At 50.9% G+C, this 19,588-nt stretch overlaps 1 protein-coding gene across 6 annotated transcripts in view; it reads right to left on the reverse strand.

The window, feature by feature from the left end:
- Positions 1 to 19,588, reverse strand: part of LOC115400262 (alpha-actinin-4-like) — a 40,978-nt gene that overhangs the window by 11,324 nt on the left and 10,066 nt on the right. For all 6 annotated transcript variants that reach the window (XM_030108020.1, XM_030108022.1, XM_030108018.1 and 3 more), the window contains exons 2-3: positions 1,274 to 1,388; positions 1,002 to 1,121 (exon numbers count right to left, since the gene is read on the reverse strand). In XM_030108020.1, coding sequence (XP_029963880.1) covers positions 1,002 to 1,121; positions 1,274 to 1,388 — 235 coding nt within the window. The remainder of the gene's footprint in view (positions 1 to 1,001; positions 1,122 to 1,273; positions 1,389 to 19,588) is intronic.

Here is a 19,588-nt window from a genome sequence, read left to right on the forward strand (position 1 = left end):
TAATTCGACGATTCTTGAACACTGTGGCCACAGACCAGGGTCTGCAGACGGCGTCTCTTCTGAGAACCTGCTGACTTCCTTCTGTTTACCTCAGAACTAAAAACACACATTGATCTGATCCAAGCAGCTGCAGCCTGGACTGGGGTTTATAATGTTGTATATAAAGTCTAGACAGGTTTCTTTTATTTAGCAAATAGCTGCGTCTCAGATGCAGAGCGGCGATAAAGCCTGAATCCGACCTGGACGCACCGACGGCGGAACGGGAAGAGACCCGCTTTAAGAGCTTCAGTCAGGACGGTTCATCTCCTCCAGAACACAAGTGTTGGACCGCCTGCGCGATTCATCTTCCAGCGGCCTGCAGAGTGTGTGTGCGTGCGTGTGTGTGTGTGTGCCGTAAGAGTCATTTCCACTCTGCTCGCTCTGCAGGAGGTCAAAGTCAAACGTCTAGAAGCTTCTTAATAATTCTCCTGATGAACCAGCACCGCTGAGCTAACGTTCACACACTGAGGAGGAAGACACACACGCCGCACTGAGAGAACGTGTGTGTGTGTGTGTGTGTGTGTGTGTGTTTGTGTGTGTGTGTATGTGCGTGTGTCTCCAGCGCTCGTGGTCGCCATATTTTGTGTCTTAACAGTCGCCATGCTGGAGGAGTGTCAGTGCCGACACACACTTTCTGAGTGCAGTGTGTGCACGTTAGTGTGAGTGTTGAGCATTAAAGCAGACCTGTAGTTCGATCTGTGTGGAGTTTGCATGTTCTCTCCGTACATCTCCAGGTACTCTGCTGTAGTTTAGATCTTTCCCGTTTCTGATAGTCTTGAATTTTTTATTTTCTTTCTTTTACACTCAGTGGTTTCAGGTGGTCTTGGGTAGGACCTGGTTTCAGGGGTCTGAAGCGTCTTGGGAGGTGTGTGTGTGTGTGTGTGTGTGTGTGTGTGTGTGTGTGTGTGTGTGTGTGTGTGTGTGTGTGTGTGTGTGTGTGTGTGTGTGTGTGTGTGTCCCACCTTCAGCTCCAATAGACACCAGTTTGACTCCTTTGCTGGCGATGAAGTCCAGGGCTTTGTTCACGTTGTTGATCTTGTGGACCCTCATCTTTCCTCGCTCGGGCTTGGGTAACCGTTCACCTGTAAAAACACACACACACACACACCTTTAATAGAAACACAAAAGCCTCCACCAAAGTTTCCTGCCAGACAGTGGAATCCTCCTCCTGGCAGGCTCTCTGCTCCCGGGGTCGAACCTGTGACCCCGGCGTGGCGAGCAGGGTGGGGCTCACCTGAGATGACCTCCAGCAGCAGCATGAGCTTGAGTCCATCTCTGAAGTCCTCCTCGATGTTCTCGATCTGCGTGCCGGCCTTCCTCAGGTGGGAGTTGCACCAGGCCGTGAAGGTCTGCAGCGGGACACACACACCAGACAGACGCTGAGCGGTCCGCTCTGAGCGAAGCTCCACACACCCGCAGCACATCCAGCACCTTCCCACCCATCAGCGCTCATTCTGAACACCCAACGACCGGAGAGTGACGACAAACACACCAGCAGATGTGTCCGATTATGATTTATACAGCCTCCTATAAAAATATAGTTTCACAAAAACATAAAATGTGGTCCTACCCGCGCTCCACATGGACGCTACGGAAAGCCATTTTCAATGTTTCACATTTTCCCACAAGACTGTCAACATTTACATGACTCCAGAAATAAGAAACATCTACAATTCTACAACAGGATCTAACTGACAGACCCATGAAGCTGCTGTTTGATTCTTTATGCTAACGCCGGGATGATGATCCGGGAGAATCTGCTGTAGAAGCCTGAACAGGCTCATCAGTAGCCTGTGCAGCACCAGTAAAACCCTGGGATCCTCCATTGTTGTGTTGTGCTGTTGTCATGGTGACCGCCGGCCGGTGAAGGCCGGGGCGGGGCTCTGACGTTAGCGTTACGTCTGATCTGGCTTTATGGACACAGATTAAGAAAACCTGAGTCAGGAATCCGTCAGCCCGCCTCCGCCCACATGACAGCTGATCAACTGGATCCCTCTGAACCGACATGTAAACACCTGATCCGGAGCGGGGGCCGGGCCGGGCCGGGCCGGGCCGGGCCACTGGGACAGGATGTAAACAGAGGGAACGTGTTCAAGTCCAGGATCCACCACATCATCCGGACATATCAATACCACCCCCCACTGACTTCAATCGATGATCAGATTACACTGCTGAGCATGTAAACAGGGACAAGCAGGCTGACTGAAGTGGGACGCGCTTTAACGACACGACGGCGAGCCGCTGGAGGCCCCGCCCCCTCTCCCACCGGCACACGGTGACCACCCACACAAAGCTCTCTTTGAGCCGCGTGGATAATAGCAGCCTTCAGACCCCCAACACACCCCGCCCAGCCACCCGTGTGTGTGTGTGTGTGTGTGTCATCCAGATACCAACACCCCCCACCACAGAGGGGCGGGGGAAGGGGGGGGGGGGGCTGTGATTTCAGAAACAAACAGAGCTGGGGAGCAGGGTGAGGGAAGACAATCACACACACACACACACACACACACACACACGGGAAGTGTCAGTGCTCTGACAGGAAGTAGCAGCTCAGTTCAGGCGGTTGGAGGGAAACAGCTTTCATCGCTAAACTATTTATTACTGACATTTGAAGTCTAAACAATGACTCGGCTCATTAACACTGATCTCTCTCTCTCACACACACACACACACACACACACCTTGCTGTACTGCAGCACCAGAGAAGTGTGATATCCAGCCGATTCTAATGAAGACCAGCGCACGTTACTTATAGCTGTCGGGACGTCAATGTGTGAAACGAAGACGCCGTGACAGACTGACCTGAGAACAGCGAGGTTTGACTGACTGAATCCAAACTGACAGGCTGAAGTAGACAATGCTGAAAAACGCCACAACATCCTGACCGGTCTGGAGCAGTTTGCTTGATTTGGGCCTTTTCTTTGCTTTTCGTGCTTCAGAGTTCTGCTCTGTGGAGACAAACTACAGCTGGCAGTCTTTAAAATGCTTTGATTTAGTGAATTCAGCAGCAATCAGTCACTATTTCCTATGAAATTTAAAATTCTTTCACTTTGAAATTGCAGTTCATGGATCGACAGTGAAAAGAAATGTCTGCCGCTGCAGTTCAGTCAGTTCTTTGAGATCTGTAAGCTGCAGAAGTTTAAAGTGTGATCACGGCAGGTTTGTGATATACTGTGTGTCCCTAATCTGAGATGATCTGAGCGAGTGCTAACGTGACGGTGCCTCCACCTGACGTGGTGAGGGAGGATGGGTGCGAGTCGTCCTGGACGAGCTGCCGTCACACTGGGCGAGCGGCGAGAGAGAGAGGCCCATCTACTAGAAAACCACCTGAATAAAAGGCTTTGTCGACGTCTGCACAGAGAGCTTCCTGTGCTTCACACACGCCTCTGGCTGCCTCCGATCAACAGCTGACAGAGTGTGTTACTGAGCAGAAAAGCTACGGTTGATTCAAAGTTTCTGTTCAGTTTTTATCTCGTCTTTTATCCGCTGTGTGTGTCTGCCATTAAACAGAGGAGCTCTTATCGCTGCTGCACTAAACAGGAAAACGGATCATTAATTATGAACACAGGGAATATTTCATCAAGCGGTGCGAGTGTGCTAAACTGAGCGTGTGTGTGTGTGTGTGTGTGTGTGTGTGTGTGTGTGTGTGTGTGTGTCCACTGATCGAGCCAGAGGAGGACTCAGATAATGAGGTGGACGCCCGCTGCCCCCCCCGGGGGGCAGGCTGTCCGTGAGCCCTCAGCGTTACCTGCCAGGCTCCAGCTGGCGCCCTGCTCCTCCAGCAGCGGTTACATAACAGCAGCGTCTTCCTGTATTCGGCCACACTCCGTTCACCTTCACGAGGAACCTTCACCGGAGGATTCAGAGCCGGGAAGCCGGGGACCCCGGAGTGAGGTTTGCTGTGCGGAGGGATTAACGCACATCTGACCTGCTGGCTTCGAAGACACCAGCCCGTCCCGACGTCTGTCCGCACACAGCCACACGGACGCAGCGTGTCATTTTGTAGGCGTCCTCGCATACCGACCGAGGCTTTGATCAAACTGGGTCAAACTGACGAGCGTCGGAATGAGGAGGCAGCGGCCGTGTGAGTGAAACAATCAGCACTGCTCTCCTGGACATGTGATTTACTGACATATTGTCTGAAGATCAGAGATTCCCCTGCAAACACAGGCGGCACGGGTGGATCTGCGCACGCAGAGCGAGGCGAGCCATGTGTCTAATGGAAGAAGGAAGGACCGTCTCTCACACACACACACACACACCTTAGACAGGAATGAAGCTTAGCTCACGACTGACACAGCAGCACTAATTCAAACATACATTCACGTCCATTCGAGACACGCCCCGCTTCGCCATGTGCAATCATCTGATACACACCAGAATTGAATTTATCACACGCACACGCACACGCAGGTAGATGGGTGTGTCTTGGACAGAACGATCCCAGTTGAACACGCCGTTATTGCACAACTGCATAACGTCAGTACAGCGCGTGGGGGTGTGTGTGTGCTTCTTGATCACACACACCCTTTATTTTTACTTACCGACACTGATTAGGTCACTGTGGAAGTGACTCGCGCGCGCACACACACACACACACTGCTGGGGGTTGTGTGGAGACGCCGACGTGCAGCAGGTTGAGCCGGCTCTCAGGCAGGCAGAGACCTGCAGCCTGACGACGCTGCAGCCGGCTGTCAGCCGCTCACTCCGTCACTCCTGAGGCTGCTGGGACACGCAGCCGAGGCGGATTCCTGGACCAGTCGTCCTCCAACCTCCAGTTCTTCCCCATATTCACACGAGGGAGAAGGTCAGAGAGTCGGGACCAGCAAGTGCTTCAAATTCCATCAGCTGCACGGTCCTGACCAGGGTCTGAGAGCACGCAGCCTTCCGATTGGTCCAGCCTGATCACCCCCATGGAAAGGTTCAGCCACGGCACACTCTCACATTAATCACTTTTATACGCTCTCGAAGAAATGTGGGAAACTCTCCGATTCAACGGGAAGCCGGTCAGGCTATAATCGGCTAAACTGCCAAACAGCATCAGTTCTTAGAAAAACCTCCAGAGATGAGAGGCTCTCCAGAGTTCTGATAACACCCCAGAGCTCTGACATCCGGTCAGCTCTGTGCCGTCTCAGGTCTCCCAAAGTGAAGAATTCAACACAAAGTTAAATTTAGGAGCAGAGGAACCTCCAAACGACTGGTGAGTCAGGAAAAAGCCACTGCCAGCTCTTCCAGCTGAATTCAGTACATTGGTCGTGTTTTCCTATTGATTTGCTGTTATGTTAGGAATAAGGAAACGAACCTCCCTCTGTGAGTTTACTCAGCAGAGCTTCAGGGAGGACATCAACAGTTTGACCCATTAAAAGATGAGTGAACAGTAAACACAAAGAGCGTCCTGCACACAGAACGGGGAGGACTCCACATCGAATCAGCTCTGGATTGTTTCAAGCTTCCACAAACAAACAACTCAACACTAAAAAGTCACATTCAGAAGCAGCGAGAAGACCAGACATCAAACGTGAGTCCGGAAAGACTGGACAAAGAGCCGCTTTACCCCAACTTCTGGAACACTTCCTCATAGATGAGCTGATTTCTACTGGACAGAGACTTAAAGACGGCGTTCAGGTTTAAACGAGGCAGAAAGACTAGAGGACGGAAAGTCTGCTGGACTGCAGACCGGACTGGACTGGACCGGCTCTGCAGGACCGAGCCGGACCAAAACCAAGCTGGCCGGGTCTCTGAGGTGAAGAGAGGCTACAGAGGCTTCAGCCCAGACAGGAACGACAAGAAGACCCTCCAGCACAAAACCGTTCTGGGTGATACACGTTTATTCATGACAGACGAGAGGGTGGTATGTCTACACCACCGGAGGGAACAAAAGGGGAGAAGAAGGAAGACAAAGGCGAGTCTTCTGAGGTCCACAGAAGAAACAGCAGTAGAACCAGGGGCCTGCTGATCAGGAGGAGACCAGGGAGACCGAGCCGCTCCGCACTCATTATCCTCTCAAGCCTGGACAGGTGATCATTAACACACACACACACACACACCCTGCTGCTTCATGTGCTGACAGGCACTTGGTAAAGCGCTGCTGTAATGTGTGGACGATCTCTCACCACACACACACAAACATGTAATTGTCGTGTGGTCCTCGGCCGGCCGGGACGCCCCTCGGAGCTGCCATTACATGACTCGACGCCCGGCGGCGTCCAGCGAGGACCCGAGGCCCTCAGGAACAGCCACAGCCAAACAGCCACAAAGACAAAGGAAGCGGGGGATTAAGGAGGGGAAACGAGGGAGGAGGGGGAGGAACAGCCACGCAACCTGGGAGATGAGGAAGACAGACTTCAAGACGGGGGAAAGTGTCAATATTAGGGCTGATCTTATCCAATAGAAACAGACTTAAACCAATTTAAGCTTTAAATGAGAATAAAAACCGGATTACTTGAGGTGGAGAGACTTCCTCGGCGCGAGGAGGGGTGGGAGGGCAAATGAAGGACCACAGATGGGTGAACGTGGGATAAGAGGTTTAAAAAAAGCAATTTGGGAAAGATGAAAGCCGAGGATGAGGAGGAGGAAGGATGTTTACAGAGGAGCACAGCATCACAGCAGCATGAAAGATGCCTGGCTTCGAGACCGAGGCAGACGGAGAAGAACGGAGTGATTAACCCTGATCTGCAACATGAACGACGTGTGTCGCATTGTTGTTTCTGAAATGTCTTCACACACCGACTTCAGGAGGACCGGTCGTTTTCCCCGTCAGCCACGCGACCGCAGCAGCTGCCTGGTGGCGCTCAGCGAGTTAAGACTGTTTCACAAGAGGAAACTTCAAAAGCTGAAGAGAAAGGTGGGAGAGGAAATCAGGGAGGGGTGTGTGTGTGCGTGTGTGTGTGTGTGTGTGTGTGAAGTGAGTTGGTTATTTGTTCATGTATTTGTGTCTCTTCCTGCCTTTGTGGCTGGGGCGCCGGGCCGGGGGTCAGATTGCAGCGCTGACAGGGACCGGTCCAGCCGATCGGACGCCGTCTTACGGGACAAAGGTGCAGCGCTCCGTTCGATTCATGTGTGTGAGAGGCAGCTGCTGGGGCAACACACACTTCACACAAACCCCAACGCACTCACACAAATGCTTTGAAGACTTTAGACAAAAAAAACACACTGAGGAGAGGAGTTGAGAGACGCGTTTCCTTTACATCGACTGTCCGTCGCACAAACACATGATCCTCACAAAGGCTGCATCGCTTACGGGGAAATAAACTTTACATCTAAATAATGTATTTTCTGGAAGCTTTGTTACAACCAGCAGAGAATCTCCCATCAGAGACGAGTGTGTTTAAAGAGAAAGTCACTGATCCGGCGGAGCTTTCAGGACGTCTGAGAACGGAGGAGAAATCACTTCACTGCGTCTTTAAACGGAGCAGAGGGTGGAGCAGCGCGTCCGTCCGTCTGACTGCATGATGGGAAACATGTCTGCTTTATTTCTGCTCCTGCTGCCAATCAGTATTACGAGAAGAAAAAAGTAATCCGTGCGAACTGAAAGCATGAAGTCATGTTGGCTAAACTCAACCGAACAGCGCTGCATAATCCAGGCTGTTTGTCTAAAAACACAAACAACACAAATAAAGATCCCACCCATTTTTACAGCCTCCTCCCCACCGAGTTTGCATATTTCACCATAACGCCAGGCCACGTCCTCCCACTGTGTGTCAATAAAAACTGCTGGCAGGTTGCCCCACTCCAACTCACACAGCCCACTGTTACATAACTGGATGTTGACACTGTCCACCACAAAGGCCCCGTGTTCCTTTCTTAATCCTCTGCAGTCACATTTCAGGCCTTCGGCCGAGACGATCGCCCACAGCTGAGCTCCAATCCGAGTTTTCTGTCCCCGACGGACGTTTAGTTCCTCGTCCTGACGGTGTGACGACGGTCTTGACAGATAAACTCCCGACTATCTTCTCACACGACGTCACACCGACAAGGAATCAGCTGCAGAATAGAAATATTAATCCTCCTCAGCATGCGGAGTCTGACTCCTGAAAAGCAGCGCCACTCCTCCTTTAACCCTTCACAGCACTTCTCTGCATTAAATGGTCATAAAATGTGACCCTGCGCCCCGTCAGTTCGCTTCTTCAGTCCTTTCCCCGTCACTCAGCGCTCTTCTCCGAGTCCTCAGCTGTGGAGGAATGTGAAGAAGTCGTTTCTCAGACACTGGAGTGAAGGACAGTGAAGTGGACACTTCAGCTGGACCACATAAACAAACTCGCAGAGCCAGGAGTCAGAGACATCTGGGAAAAAGCCAAAAGCCTCGCATACTGGAGCTGAACCGAGGTCAGACTCGAGAGGCCTGATGACTCCATTTTCACTGCGACCAGCGATCGTGTTTTTATCTTCTTAGAATCTGGAAAACGGCCGTGACGGAAGTATCACATTTGACCATGTCCACGCTGTCCCACTTCAGACAGAGGGGGCGGCTCGCTCATCTGACTGACATCTCCAACATCGAGTCAGGAGCGTTTCACCTCCGACCGGTTCAGGCTGAGGACAGACGCCACGAAGCTGCAGGTGCTTCACAATGATGGGGCGGGGCTTAAAGTCAACTTTATCTGCACCTCCGACCCGTTTTCACCAACATGGTTCTTGACATCACGTGCCAGAGCTGTCCCAGACAGACTTCCAACTTCATCTGCACCAGGTTAAAACCAGAGCAAGTAGAGATGTGATCACTTCACACCCATTTTATTTATGGCCGTTTTTCTCTCCTCCATGGTGTGTTTGTACCACACACACACTCTCACACACACACCGAGTCAGAAAACTTCAGTGGCGAGACGACAGCAGGAGATCAATGCCCTGAGGACAAACATCAGCTTTTCCCTCCGATTGTGTCTGTTTCTCTCGTATCACATCATCACTTCTCTCCCCCTCCCGGCCAATCAGCAGCCACTTCCTGCCTTTGGAGGCGCAGCACAGGAAGCGGCGGGGGCGGAGGATGTCCATGTTCATTCTCCAGGAATGCGGCGCACCAATCCAACTGTACGAGATGTAGAACATTAACCCCTGAGAGAGGCGGCTGAGGCTTTACAGCCTTCAGAGAAAAGACAGGAAGCTTGTGAGCTGCGGTGAGGCGAGTCGAGAGCAGAGCGGCGTCGGATGTGAACGTTGAATACTTCACACCGGCAGGTTCTCACGTCAGAACCAGATGCCAGCCAGCCAGATTCAGTTTCAGTTCACATGAGCTCAAGAGAACCATCAACGCTCAATAGAACCATCCAACTAACCTCCAAATCCACGATTCTTTAACCCTGGCACACAACACTGCAGCTCTCAGCGTAAAGCGCTCTCTAATGACTCACACTCAAAGCTCTGGAGCAACTTTCCCAAATAGTTTTTGCGAATCATCACATTTCCCATTGACTAACGCGCTTGTAAAAGGTTTCTTTTGTTTCTCTCTCTAGTTTATTTTTCAGCTGCTTCTTTTTACAGAAGTCATGATGAGGAGTCACTGAGAGGTGCGCCGCAGACTTTCTACTTAACCTCACTTCCCCACATGTGAGTCCAGAACTGACCCAGTTCAGTCATGACCCTTCACCTCCACTACTAAATACATGGCGGATGGCATCTATGCTCATTTATTTTTAATAATGCAGAATGGAGTATGTCAAACGTCCCTTAACGACAAACTTTAGTGTAATCTGACAGTTTTCTGCAATAGTAGTGTAAAACGAAGAGAAAGATACCAAACAGCTGCTAAATGCTAGTATTTCTGTACTCTGAAGAAGGGCGCCATGCAGACAGCAGCAGCATGCCAACATTCGACATGCTCCTACTTTCAGGCTTTACACTGAACTCAACGCAAAGACTCGAACCTGCTGAGACTTGTTGGAAAACGACTGTTAAAGCTCCAATGGTCTGTTCCTCCCTCCTCTGATGCCGAGGCAGCATCCTCATCATGCTCAGTGAACACAGAAACTGCTGCTCCTCAATGAAACAATTCTTCCCAAAATCTGTTTCTCCTTCCGATTTTCACAACAATAAATCAGCTGTGTCTTTCTCTTCAGATCTGCATTGACGCCTTCAAAGTATCTGCTAAGCATTTTTCCATTCTGTGTCAATTATTTAACAGGACAAAACTCGGTGGAAAGCTTTCCAAATCAAGTAAATGATCAAACGACCTTCTAAATAAATGAGTGAATTCAAGTCGTCATCTTAAAGGCCCCCAGGTCAAACTAATGCTGCGCAACCCAGGAGAGGGGAAACGGTGGATTACTCACTTTACGTCCTGTAGGACTGCTGTAAACCGTCTTCCACAAACACCAGACTGTTGGATGTTAAAGGCAACAAGGAAACATGTTGCAATGACTGACGGCATTTTACAATCAACGGCTCCAAACGGCGCCCACACCTGCCCGTCGTTTCACAACCGAGCAGAAGCTGAAGAAAATACTGAACGTCAGCGTGAGGCGTCAGAGCTTCAGCCCACTCCACCCCAACACCTGGAGTCCGGAGACAGGAACGGTTTTTACATCAGGTGCCTGGCCTAAGACCCCAGACTCCAGACCGGGGCCAGATCCAACACCCAGAAACCAAACCGGGATCAGATCCAACACCTTGAAACTGCAGTGACAAAAAAACAGCAGAATAACAGCAAAGAAGTAAAACAAAAGCCTAACATCACGTTAAAAGACTGACACCACAGTCTAAGTTTTGACACTGTAATTTTACGTACTCGTCACATTTTGCACAACATTCTGAAGCAACATCAGTACGCTTTTTCTTTTTTTTTCTCCCCAAGGGAAAAGAACTTTATATTTTTAAATCCTTTGTGTCATAATTACAAGCGAGCCAAAACCACCAAAATAAGATGAGTGAACCCTTTCAGAGGTTTCTGCTGTGGCAGCATTACGCTTCTGGTAACCGTCTCATCTTATCAAGTTTATCAAAATAACAGAAGTACCAGAACATATCACAAAGTATCGTGAGGGACTGTCAGTGACTCATTCAGAAAGCTCAGGCTCACTTGACTTCACAGTTCTCCGTCAGAGGCCAGCAGGAGAGCACTCACACACCGAGCTGACCTTCAGCCAGTGTGGCTGCAGATCTTGTTGAATTGCCACAGATTGTGAGCGACGCCTCCTCGGAGCGGCGGTGACGTAAAGCAGAGCCGGCGTTCAGTAGCCGGCGTGGAGCGGCCCTCCTTTCACCAGCCGGCCTCCATTACCGAGCTCTAATCACAGAGCCGGCTGAGGTCATTATTATTACACACACACACACACACACACACACACACACCCAGCATGTGTGTGTGTGTGTGTGTGTGTACAGTGGGAATCAGGAGTTTGGCAGGCCTAAGAGCAGCTGGCAGGCCCAAGCGTCAGCTGTTTCGCCGTCCTTTATTAAAACCGCTGGCTGAATCTTTCCAGAGCTGCGCGACAGTTCTGTTGTTGATCAGCTCGAAATGCGACCGCTCCGCCAAACCGGGCTTTGTTCGCCCGCCGGCCACCGCACTGCTCGCCAGCTCCGCTGAAGGCATTTACAGCGCTTCGGGTCTCCGGCACGTGCTGAGCTGAGCTTTTGGGTACGTCGTGTCTCAGAAGGTAGAACCGATCCTTCTCCAGCTGACTCCACACTCCAGAACTACCTCTACATCTCAGACCAGCAGCTGCCACCCAGGAGTCCGGGGTCACAGCAGCGACCTCCAGTCTTCCTTTGACACGTGCAAATTTAATTTGGACTACGTTCAAAGCGGAAGCCACACGGGCTAAAAAACTCCTAAAACCTTGAGAAAACAAAACCTGTCAAACATCCCAGGGACTCAAATAGCTAACAGCTAAAAACAGGCTGAAGAAAATAAAGGTGAATCAGCAGAAGCTGCTGAAATGCACGAAACCTGTTTGGGTGTGCAGCTTCGTCCCTGATCTGAAGAGTTTCTAAACATTTTCAAGCACATTTCAACACCTGCGAGCGTCACCGAGCCCATTCCCGTGCAGCTTCGCAGGTTCAAACCTGGAAACAGCTGTGGAGGGGTAGAGCCACCGCCGGCGTCAGCCTGCGGACGAAAACACCAACAACACGCCGGGAGAGAGATCATTCAGCGGTGATTTCATCTGTTTACATGCATCCACCAGTGAGACAAACTGCGAGGTGAGAGTCAGACTCCGACGTGTGAAAGCTGATGTTCCAGCACGCTCCTCACTACACCGGCAGGATTCGCATAAACAAGCTGCATTGTAGCCGACCAGGCCACACGGCGGCCATATTGTCCACATTAATACTAAAGAGCTGAGCTGTGTGTTGAAATGCATCCAGGCTGCAATCCTCCAACAGACCCTTCACCCTCGTTATTACTGCTATAGGGCCGATTGCTTCATCATTCATCTGTGGTGTGGTCATTTTCTTTTTCTGCCACCTGAAAATTGAACAAGTTCAAAAAAAAAAAAAAAAAAAACTTCAGACGACTGGTGTCTGCTTCCATTCTCACACACACCTCAGAGTCTCTCTGCGCCGGCGGCCGGCCTCTGGGAGGAAGTCATTGGTCAGAATGGAGAAGTAATTATTGTGAGAGAGCGGAACTCGTGTTTCTGTCTGCAGAGTAACGAAACACACACGACTCCAGCACCTCAGCGTGTGATAAAAGCCACTACGCTCAGAGTGAGTAAGAGCTCCACTCGGCCACGACTGTCACTCCGCGGGGGGGGGTCACCTCAGAGCTAGCTGTTAGCTCGGACTTCACACAACCGAGCCTTCAGCACAACACAACCCAGGACCTGGTCAGTTTGCATGTTCTACCTCTCAGAGTTCAAACACATGTCTGACTAAAGCAGGGAATGCGAGTGTGTGTGTGTGTGTGTGTGTGTGAGGAGGAGGAAGGCTTCAGCGTGACCTGCAGGTGTGGAATGAGAAGCATCTCACCAGCCTCCAGTCCTCATACCTCATGTTTCCGTCATTCCTGCACTGCTGATCTCATCTGAGCAAAGCTGCATGACAATATCCAGCAAAAACACACACACACTCACACACACACACTCACTCACCCTACAACAACAGAAAATATTCAATCAGTGAGTCATGTGATTTCACAGAGTTGAACTAAATGAAGCAGAGAGAATTGAACAATAACACAAAGGCCTGTGTGTGACTGACACACACACTGACACACACACTACCCCACACACACACACACACTACCCCACACACACACAATGTGGTCTGACAGGAGTTTCAGGCCGGCCCAGTTGCCCGGCAGCAGACAGCTTTGTAACAGGCTCTTCCTGTCCCGCCCCCCCCTCCACCCGCCTCGCCAGCTTTTACCATATAAGGTAATGCCTGAAAGTGCCTGTCACCAGCAGCTCAGTGGACGAGCAGGGCGGCAAGGTGCACCCCCGCCATCACACACACACACACACACAGTTTAAGAGTCATTACAGGGACTGACATTAAGTTTCCCTGAACTCACCGTCAACCAGCCCTCACTTAAGTGGGCTTGACGTTGTTGAGTGTGATACAATTTTCACACACAACTGAACTCTAACCTCGACACACACCTTCACAAAACTTCCCTGATGGGTCCCCACAACTACAGGAAGGCACGCAGACACACACCGGTGTGTTCACCACTCTGACCCACATCACACTGATTTCCATTCATTTTCCACAAACGTCACTGAAACAGGAAACTGTCAGAGACACTGCGGGGCGGGTCAAGCCCGTCTTTCTGTCCACTGCAGCGCAGGAATGTCAAACACGAGTCTCCGTCCTCTCGGGAGGAGACACGGCAGGTGAAGGGCGGGTTGAGTCCAGAGGTTGAGGACTGAGGACTGCCCTGCTTCCTGTCAGGGACAAACAGTAAATAAGCTGGGGAGGGTGTGTGTGTGTGTCCTCACACACCCTCCACTCCCATTCCCTCAAATCACTACTCAACTCTTTTGACGCATGCAGCCTAATTTAAAGACGTACTGAAGACACGAGCAGCTTCCTGAAACGTCCCGAATCCAGTTTCTGTCACGGTGTGATCCGGCTGACTGAGTCCAGCTGGTGGCTTCAGTCAGACACACACAGACACACACCAGACTGCCAACACACACTGCAGACACTGCTGCTGTGTTTAGCAGGCGCAGGTAAAGCGAGGCTGCTTCAGGTGTTCTCCACCCGCTCAGCTCTCTTCACAGAGAACATCGCGACAACCCGAACAGACAGGGCCTTCCTGTGGTAGCTGGGATTCGAACCAGGGTTCCCTGGTTTCTTCGCCTGATGCGGCTGAACCACCAAGAAAGATAATGACACGAACGAGGGAAAACTGGGGACGAAAGGAGCTGAAAGGTTGAATTTCACCATGAATCATAACGGATGAAACTCCTGCTGGCAGATGTGACGAGCAGGAGCATGTAGGGGACTCCGCTCAGTGTGTGAGTGTGAGTGTGTGTGCGAGTGTGTGTGTGAGAGATATGTTAAAAAGTTGATTAAATGCTGGGTTAGCCTGACCTCTGCTTCCAGATACTGCCAGAGAGCAGAGGAAGGAGGGGACCTCGTAAAGGAGCCCAGACTCCAGGAGGAGGAAGAGGAGGAGGAGGAGGAGGAGGAGGAGGAGGAGGGGCTCATTGTTTGTCCCTCACAGTTTCCGCTTGCTGATGACCCTTACCACACACACACACACACACACACACCATGTCTAGCCAAAGCCTCCCCCTCTGTCCAGCTCTGTCACACATTCCTCCACTCACCCACCCCTTTATGGCTCTGAGTCAGCACACACACACACACGCACACGCACACGCACACGCACACGCACACACACAGAGTAAGTGTACATGGTACATGTAAATGGACATTAGCCGTCTTCTCTCAGAGCGGCGGTTTCAGACTTCCTGCTGTGTTTGATGATTTATTCCTGCTGTTGATGTTAAAATGTGTCAAACTTCACGTCTCCGTCCGTCCTCTTCCCTCAGGACGATTCTAATGTCGTTGTTCTAAAACCAAACCTTGTTGCACAGCGGCGGTCACGAGTCCACACACACACACACACACACACACACACACACACACACACACACACACACACACACACACACCCCTAAAGCCTTAATGCAGTGATCCTGCTGCCCCACATACACACACACACACACACACACACACACACTCTCCGCCCCCCGCTGAGCCCCTCCAGCTGCAGGCTCAGGCCTGATGGAGCAGACCGCTGTGCAGGCCACAGATCCAGATCGATGTAATCCCTTTAAAATGACTGCAATATTATCGCGACCCCCCCCCGCACGGCGCTGGGAGTGGAGACAGTGAATCAGCGACGGTCTGATCCTCACACACACTCTGAACCACCGACCGCACACAGCACGCTGCAGCACCGTCACACACACCGTCACAGCCCCGCTTCTGCCTGGCGTAACAGTCATTCAGCAACAACCGCAAACTGAAGCGGAGCCGCTGAAGACATGCGGCTGTCGGTGGAGTCATTACAGTCCGCGACGTCCTCTTTCACACCTCGATGTCTCAAGGTTCATCTGGTTTCCTCCAGAATCTCACCTCAGTGCCGACCGGCGCCTTGGGCTTCAGACCCTCAGACAGCGGCGCCGAACACACACAGCTCATCTCCGACAAAAAACAAACACACTCCGTCCACCTGAGGCTGGCTCTCAATCCGTTGACACTGAACACACCGATCCTGCCACTGAACCACGGCTCTGCAGCCTTCATGACCAAAAGAGACATTTCTGTGATTTCCCACCAAACCATAAAACACCTTTAACCTTTGAAAGCAGGCTGAAGCAGCTTCCAAAGACTCTCACACACAGCAGCTCTGAACCACGTATTAAGACTATCTTCTGCTGCATTTCTGAAGTCTCAGTTAAAATCAGGATGGTGAACATTTGACTAGCAGCTGTTTTTGTACCTGATTTTAGTGGTTTCATCTTGATTTTCCAGAATTGTTCTGCACAATTTGGACTTTTTAGAATGGAAATACTTTAATAATCCCAGAGGGATTATTAAATGCCCTCTGAGCATTGCTCCAGACAGAATCAATCAAAATATCAACTAAGATAGGAGAAAAATTAAATCCGTAATATTTAGTATTGTGTACGAGGCTCGATGGTGACTGATTTAAGACAGAAAGGATGGATTTTTTTCCCCTATTTTCTAAGCAGTCTGTTATACGTCATGTAAAAGATAAAACTCAAGATAAAGTTATTTTAGAGACTCATCCAGTCTGTCAGAGAGCATTGCTGTCACAATCTCTTCAGAAAACTTCATCTTTCATTATTAGACAACAGACAGTAATGTGGATATTCGCTTTCTGGTTGATTACTTTCATGTTCCCTCCAGATGTGATTCACAGAAACCTGAGAAGAAACCGAGAACCACCAAACGCCTGGAATAAAGCTGGATCAACCAGAACTATTGTAAAACATCACCTGAACAGCCTGAACCTGCCGTTGTGGATACGGTGAAGCTTTCATCTGCAGGACCGCGGCGTGCAGACAGCGGTACCTCGGCTCTGCTTCAGGCCTGTTGCTAGGCAACGGCAGACTACCGCATCTTATTTTTAGAGGTTGAGAATGCGTCTCTGCGTCCGCAATTCGAACCAGTCGCACCCGAAGCACTCCGAAGACCCGATGAAGTAAAAAACACACCTGACCACTGTTTAACACATGCTGGAGTCGTCCTTCAAAAAGTTTACATTTTTTTTCCTGATTTCACATCAAATTTACTCTTCCTGTGAATCTGGGCCAAAGTTCTGATGAGTCATGCTGCCGCGTCTGCTTCAGAAAGCAGCTCAAATCCTCAGTGTGTAAAACATCACCTCCTGCTGAGGGTGTCAGTCAGGTCTGGAACACACCCCCCATTGTGAAACGGGGTTTAGTTCTGCCCTCAGGTCAGTCTGGTCTGGATCGTGTGTCGGTGTACAGTCAGATAACTCCTTAAATCAAGCCCGTCCACTGCCAGGAGCTGCAGAGTACCGGTGTCCACCCAGGGAAAACGGGACACAGCGATACGGACCGACCCTGCCAGTCAGCGCTCAGGGAAAAGAACACTGGGGCGAAGCAGAAGACTGACAGCTCAGATCAATCACGATCCAACTCTTCACACAGACCACTCAGCTCCCGTTATCCCCTGGGGTGTGTGCTCAGTCCACGTGCACACCACCGTGCACACCACCGTGCACACCGTCCAGCGCTGTGTGACGGACGAGGGCCAACAGAGCGACGTCTGTTAATGGAGGAACTCCGTGATCCCCTGCAGGCCAGCTGATGGGCCCAGGCAGGCCTGAGGGGGACTTCCCTGACCCACATCGGGACCAGCAGCAGAGCCAGGAGAGACGCCGACTGATCGCCTCAGGAGAGGCAGAGCATCTGCTCCCATCATCCTCCGTACAGGAGTCCAGGAGCCACCCGGTCCTGCTCCGTCTGTCCAGGTATGACCTCCAAAATCAGTGCCTGTTGACTCCAAATCGCACACGCACAGGGAGAACATGCAAACTCTGACTGGAGACATCCTCCACTGTGCCATGAAGCTGCCTATTCATCGTGACCCACATAGGTGTTTGCATTCTTCTTATTTGTTTGTGTTTTTAGGCATTATTTTCTATCTGTGGCTCCATCTTCTGTCGTCTGGTGTTTCTGAAGTCCGTTTCTGAAGTCTGATGTCCGTTTTCGCCTCCACGTCGGCGGTTCTGCACAAATTCTCCTAGGAAGTCGTCCATTAACGTGACACTTGTCAGTGTGCTTGTTCCCTGTGAGCGCTGATGAAAGGCGTTGTTAATAAGTGTGTGTGGTGTGTGTGTGTGTGTGTGCAGCGCTTTCATTCAGCGTACAGTCGGCCGGCTCTGCAGACGTCCCCTCCTTCTCTCTGCTGGCCATCTGCTCCATTAACGCCGGGCTGACACACACACTGATCCGTCTGTGTTTCTGGCCTGACTGAGAATGTGTGTGTGTGTGTGTGTGTGTGGTGAATCTCTATATTTGAAACGGGGAACGGGGGGGGTGAGAACCGCAGAAACCTCGGAGCGCTTCCTTCCTCTTTCTTCTACTCCGATGGCTCCCAGGAGGCCGATGGAAGGAAGCGCCCGTCCTTTATTCTCCGATCGCATCTCTGAGGTGAGCCTTCGCCTTCGCCGCTGAGATTTATTTAGCTTTCACGCATTTGGGCCGAGGCACCGTCTCTCCTTATTTTTTCTCTCTTTTATCGGCGCATTCTCTACACAATCAAACGGTGGAAAACAATGTTATCGAGCCTCCTGGTCTCCATCCATCTCTGCGGAGCCGTCTGCCTCCAGCTGCACTGACTCGTCAGAGAACCTGCAGTTAGTGTTTATCAACCATCTGTGTTGTCTTACACTTATAGCTGCACAATCCACCCAGAAAAAAGGAACGGAAAAGGATTGTTTTCACATGTATTTGTTGTCTGGAAGTAAAAACACTCGACACGACATGCCTGCTGATACAATTAAGCTTGATTACACCGAAATGCTCAAATTTAGCCCGAAATTGCTGGCATGCAGTGCCTACACAGTGTCAAGACGGTAGCTTCAGTCTGAATCTGTGGGCCCGCGCGATAAGAGCAGCAGGATAACATCTGAACGGGAGAGGCTGATTGTCCACTGAAGTGTTGGCAGATGTTAGCATCAGCACGGACAAAGCTATGGGCAGAAACTCCTCCTGCACGTCTTATTTAAAGCTTCTTTGTGCGGAAAATGTCTTAAAACAACATGCAAACATCCACCCTCCTCCTGCGTTACTGTGCAGGCGCTGCAGGCATGTACTCTCAGGAGGACCCCCCCCCCTCTCAGAGATTAAAAAAACAGCCTACTGAAGTTATGACCTGGCTTCAGGCTGGTCCTGGAGACGCCTGAACAAAAAAAACACACCATATAATAGAGAACCAGACAATCGCTTTGAGCAAAACTGCTAAAAATCACACACAAAGAACTATTTCGCAGCTCTGATGGCCAAAAACAAAAACTGGGCTGGAGTCCTAAAAATAGCTGCACGCAGTCAAGTTATTGTGTTTTTTTTTTTCCCTCCCTGTGAGCTTGTTGCCTTAACGACACTGGCGAAGAGCGGAGGAAGAGGAGCGCTGCGTGGGATTAGCTGCTGAGCAGAGGATCCTGAAGGCCGGCTCCAGCGGTAAATATTTAATGCTGCTGCTCCATCGATACGCCGCCGACAGGCTCCGGCTTCAGGGCCGCTCGCCGCTGCTCGGCTTTTCACACCGTCTCACTCAGGACCCTCAACGGCAGCGCTTCAAACCTGATCTGAGGTGTTAACATGTCAGAGAGAAAGAGGAAGTGGCGTTCTTAACAAGGCAACCACAACGACCAGAAATAGAACGAAGGCAACGCAGTTTATTGTGCGTTTAATGGACAGCAAACGGCTCCTGTGTGTGTGTGTGTGTGTGTGTGTGTGTGTGTGTGCGTGCGTGTGAGCGTGCGTGCGTGTGTGTGCGTGAGCCCCTGCAGGCTTCACCTCTTTGCCCACTGCCCTAGTTTGAAAGCTGTTAAATAATACAGCGGGAGCTCGCAGAGGAAATCAGAGACGCCCGTGGAGGA

The sequence above is a fragment of the Salarias fasciatus genome, chromosome 14, assembly GCF_902148845.1.
Source record: "Salarias fasciatus chromosome 14, fSalaFa1.1, whole genome shotgun sequence".
Taxonomy (NCBI): domain Eukaryota; kingdom Metazoa; phylum Chordata; class Actinopteri; order Blenniiformes; family Blenniidae; genus Salarias; species Salarias fasciatus.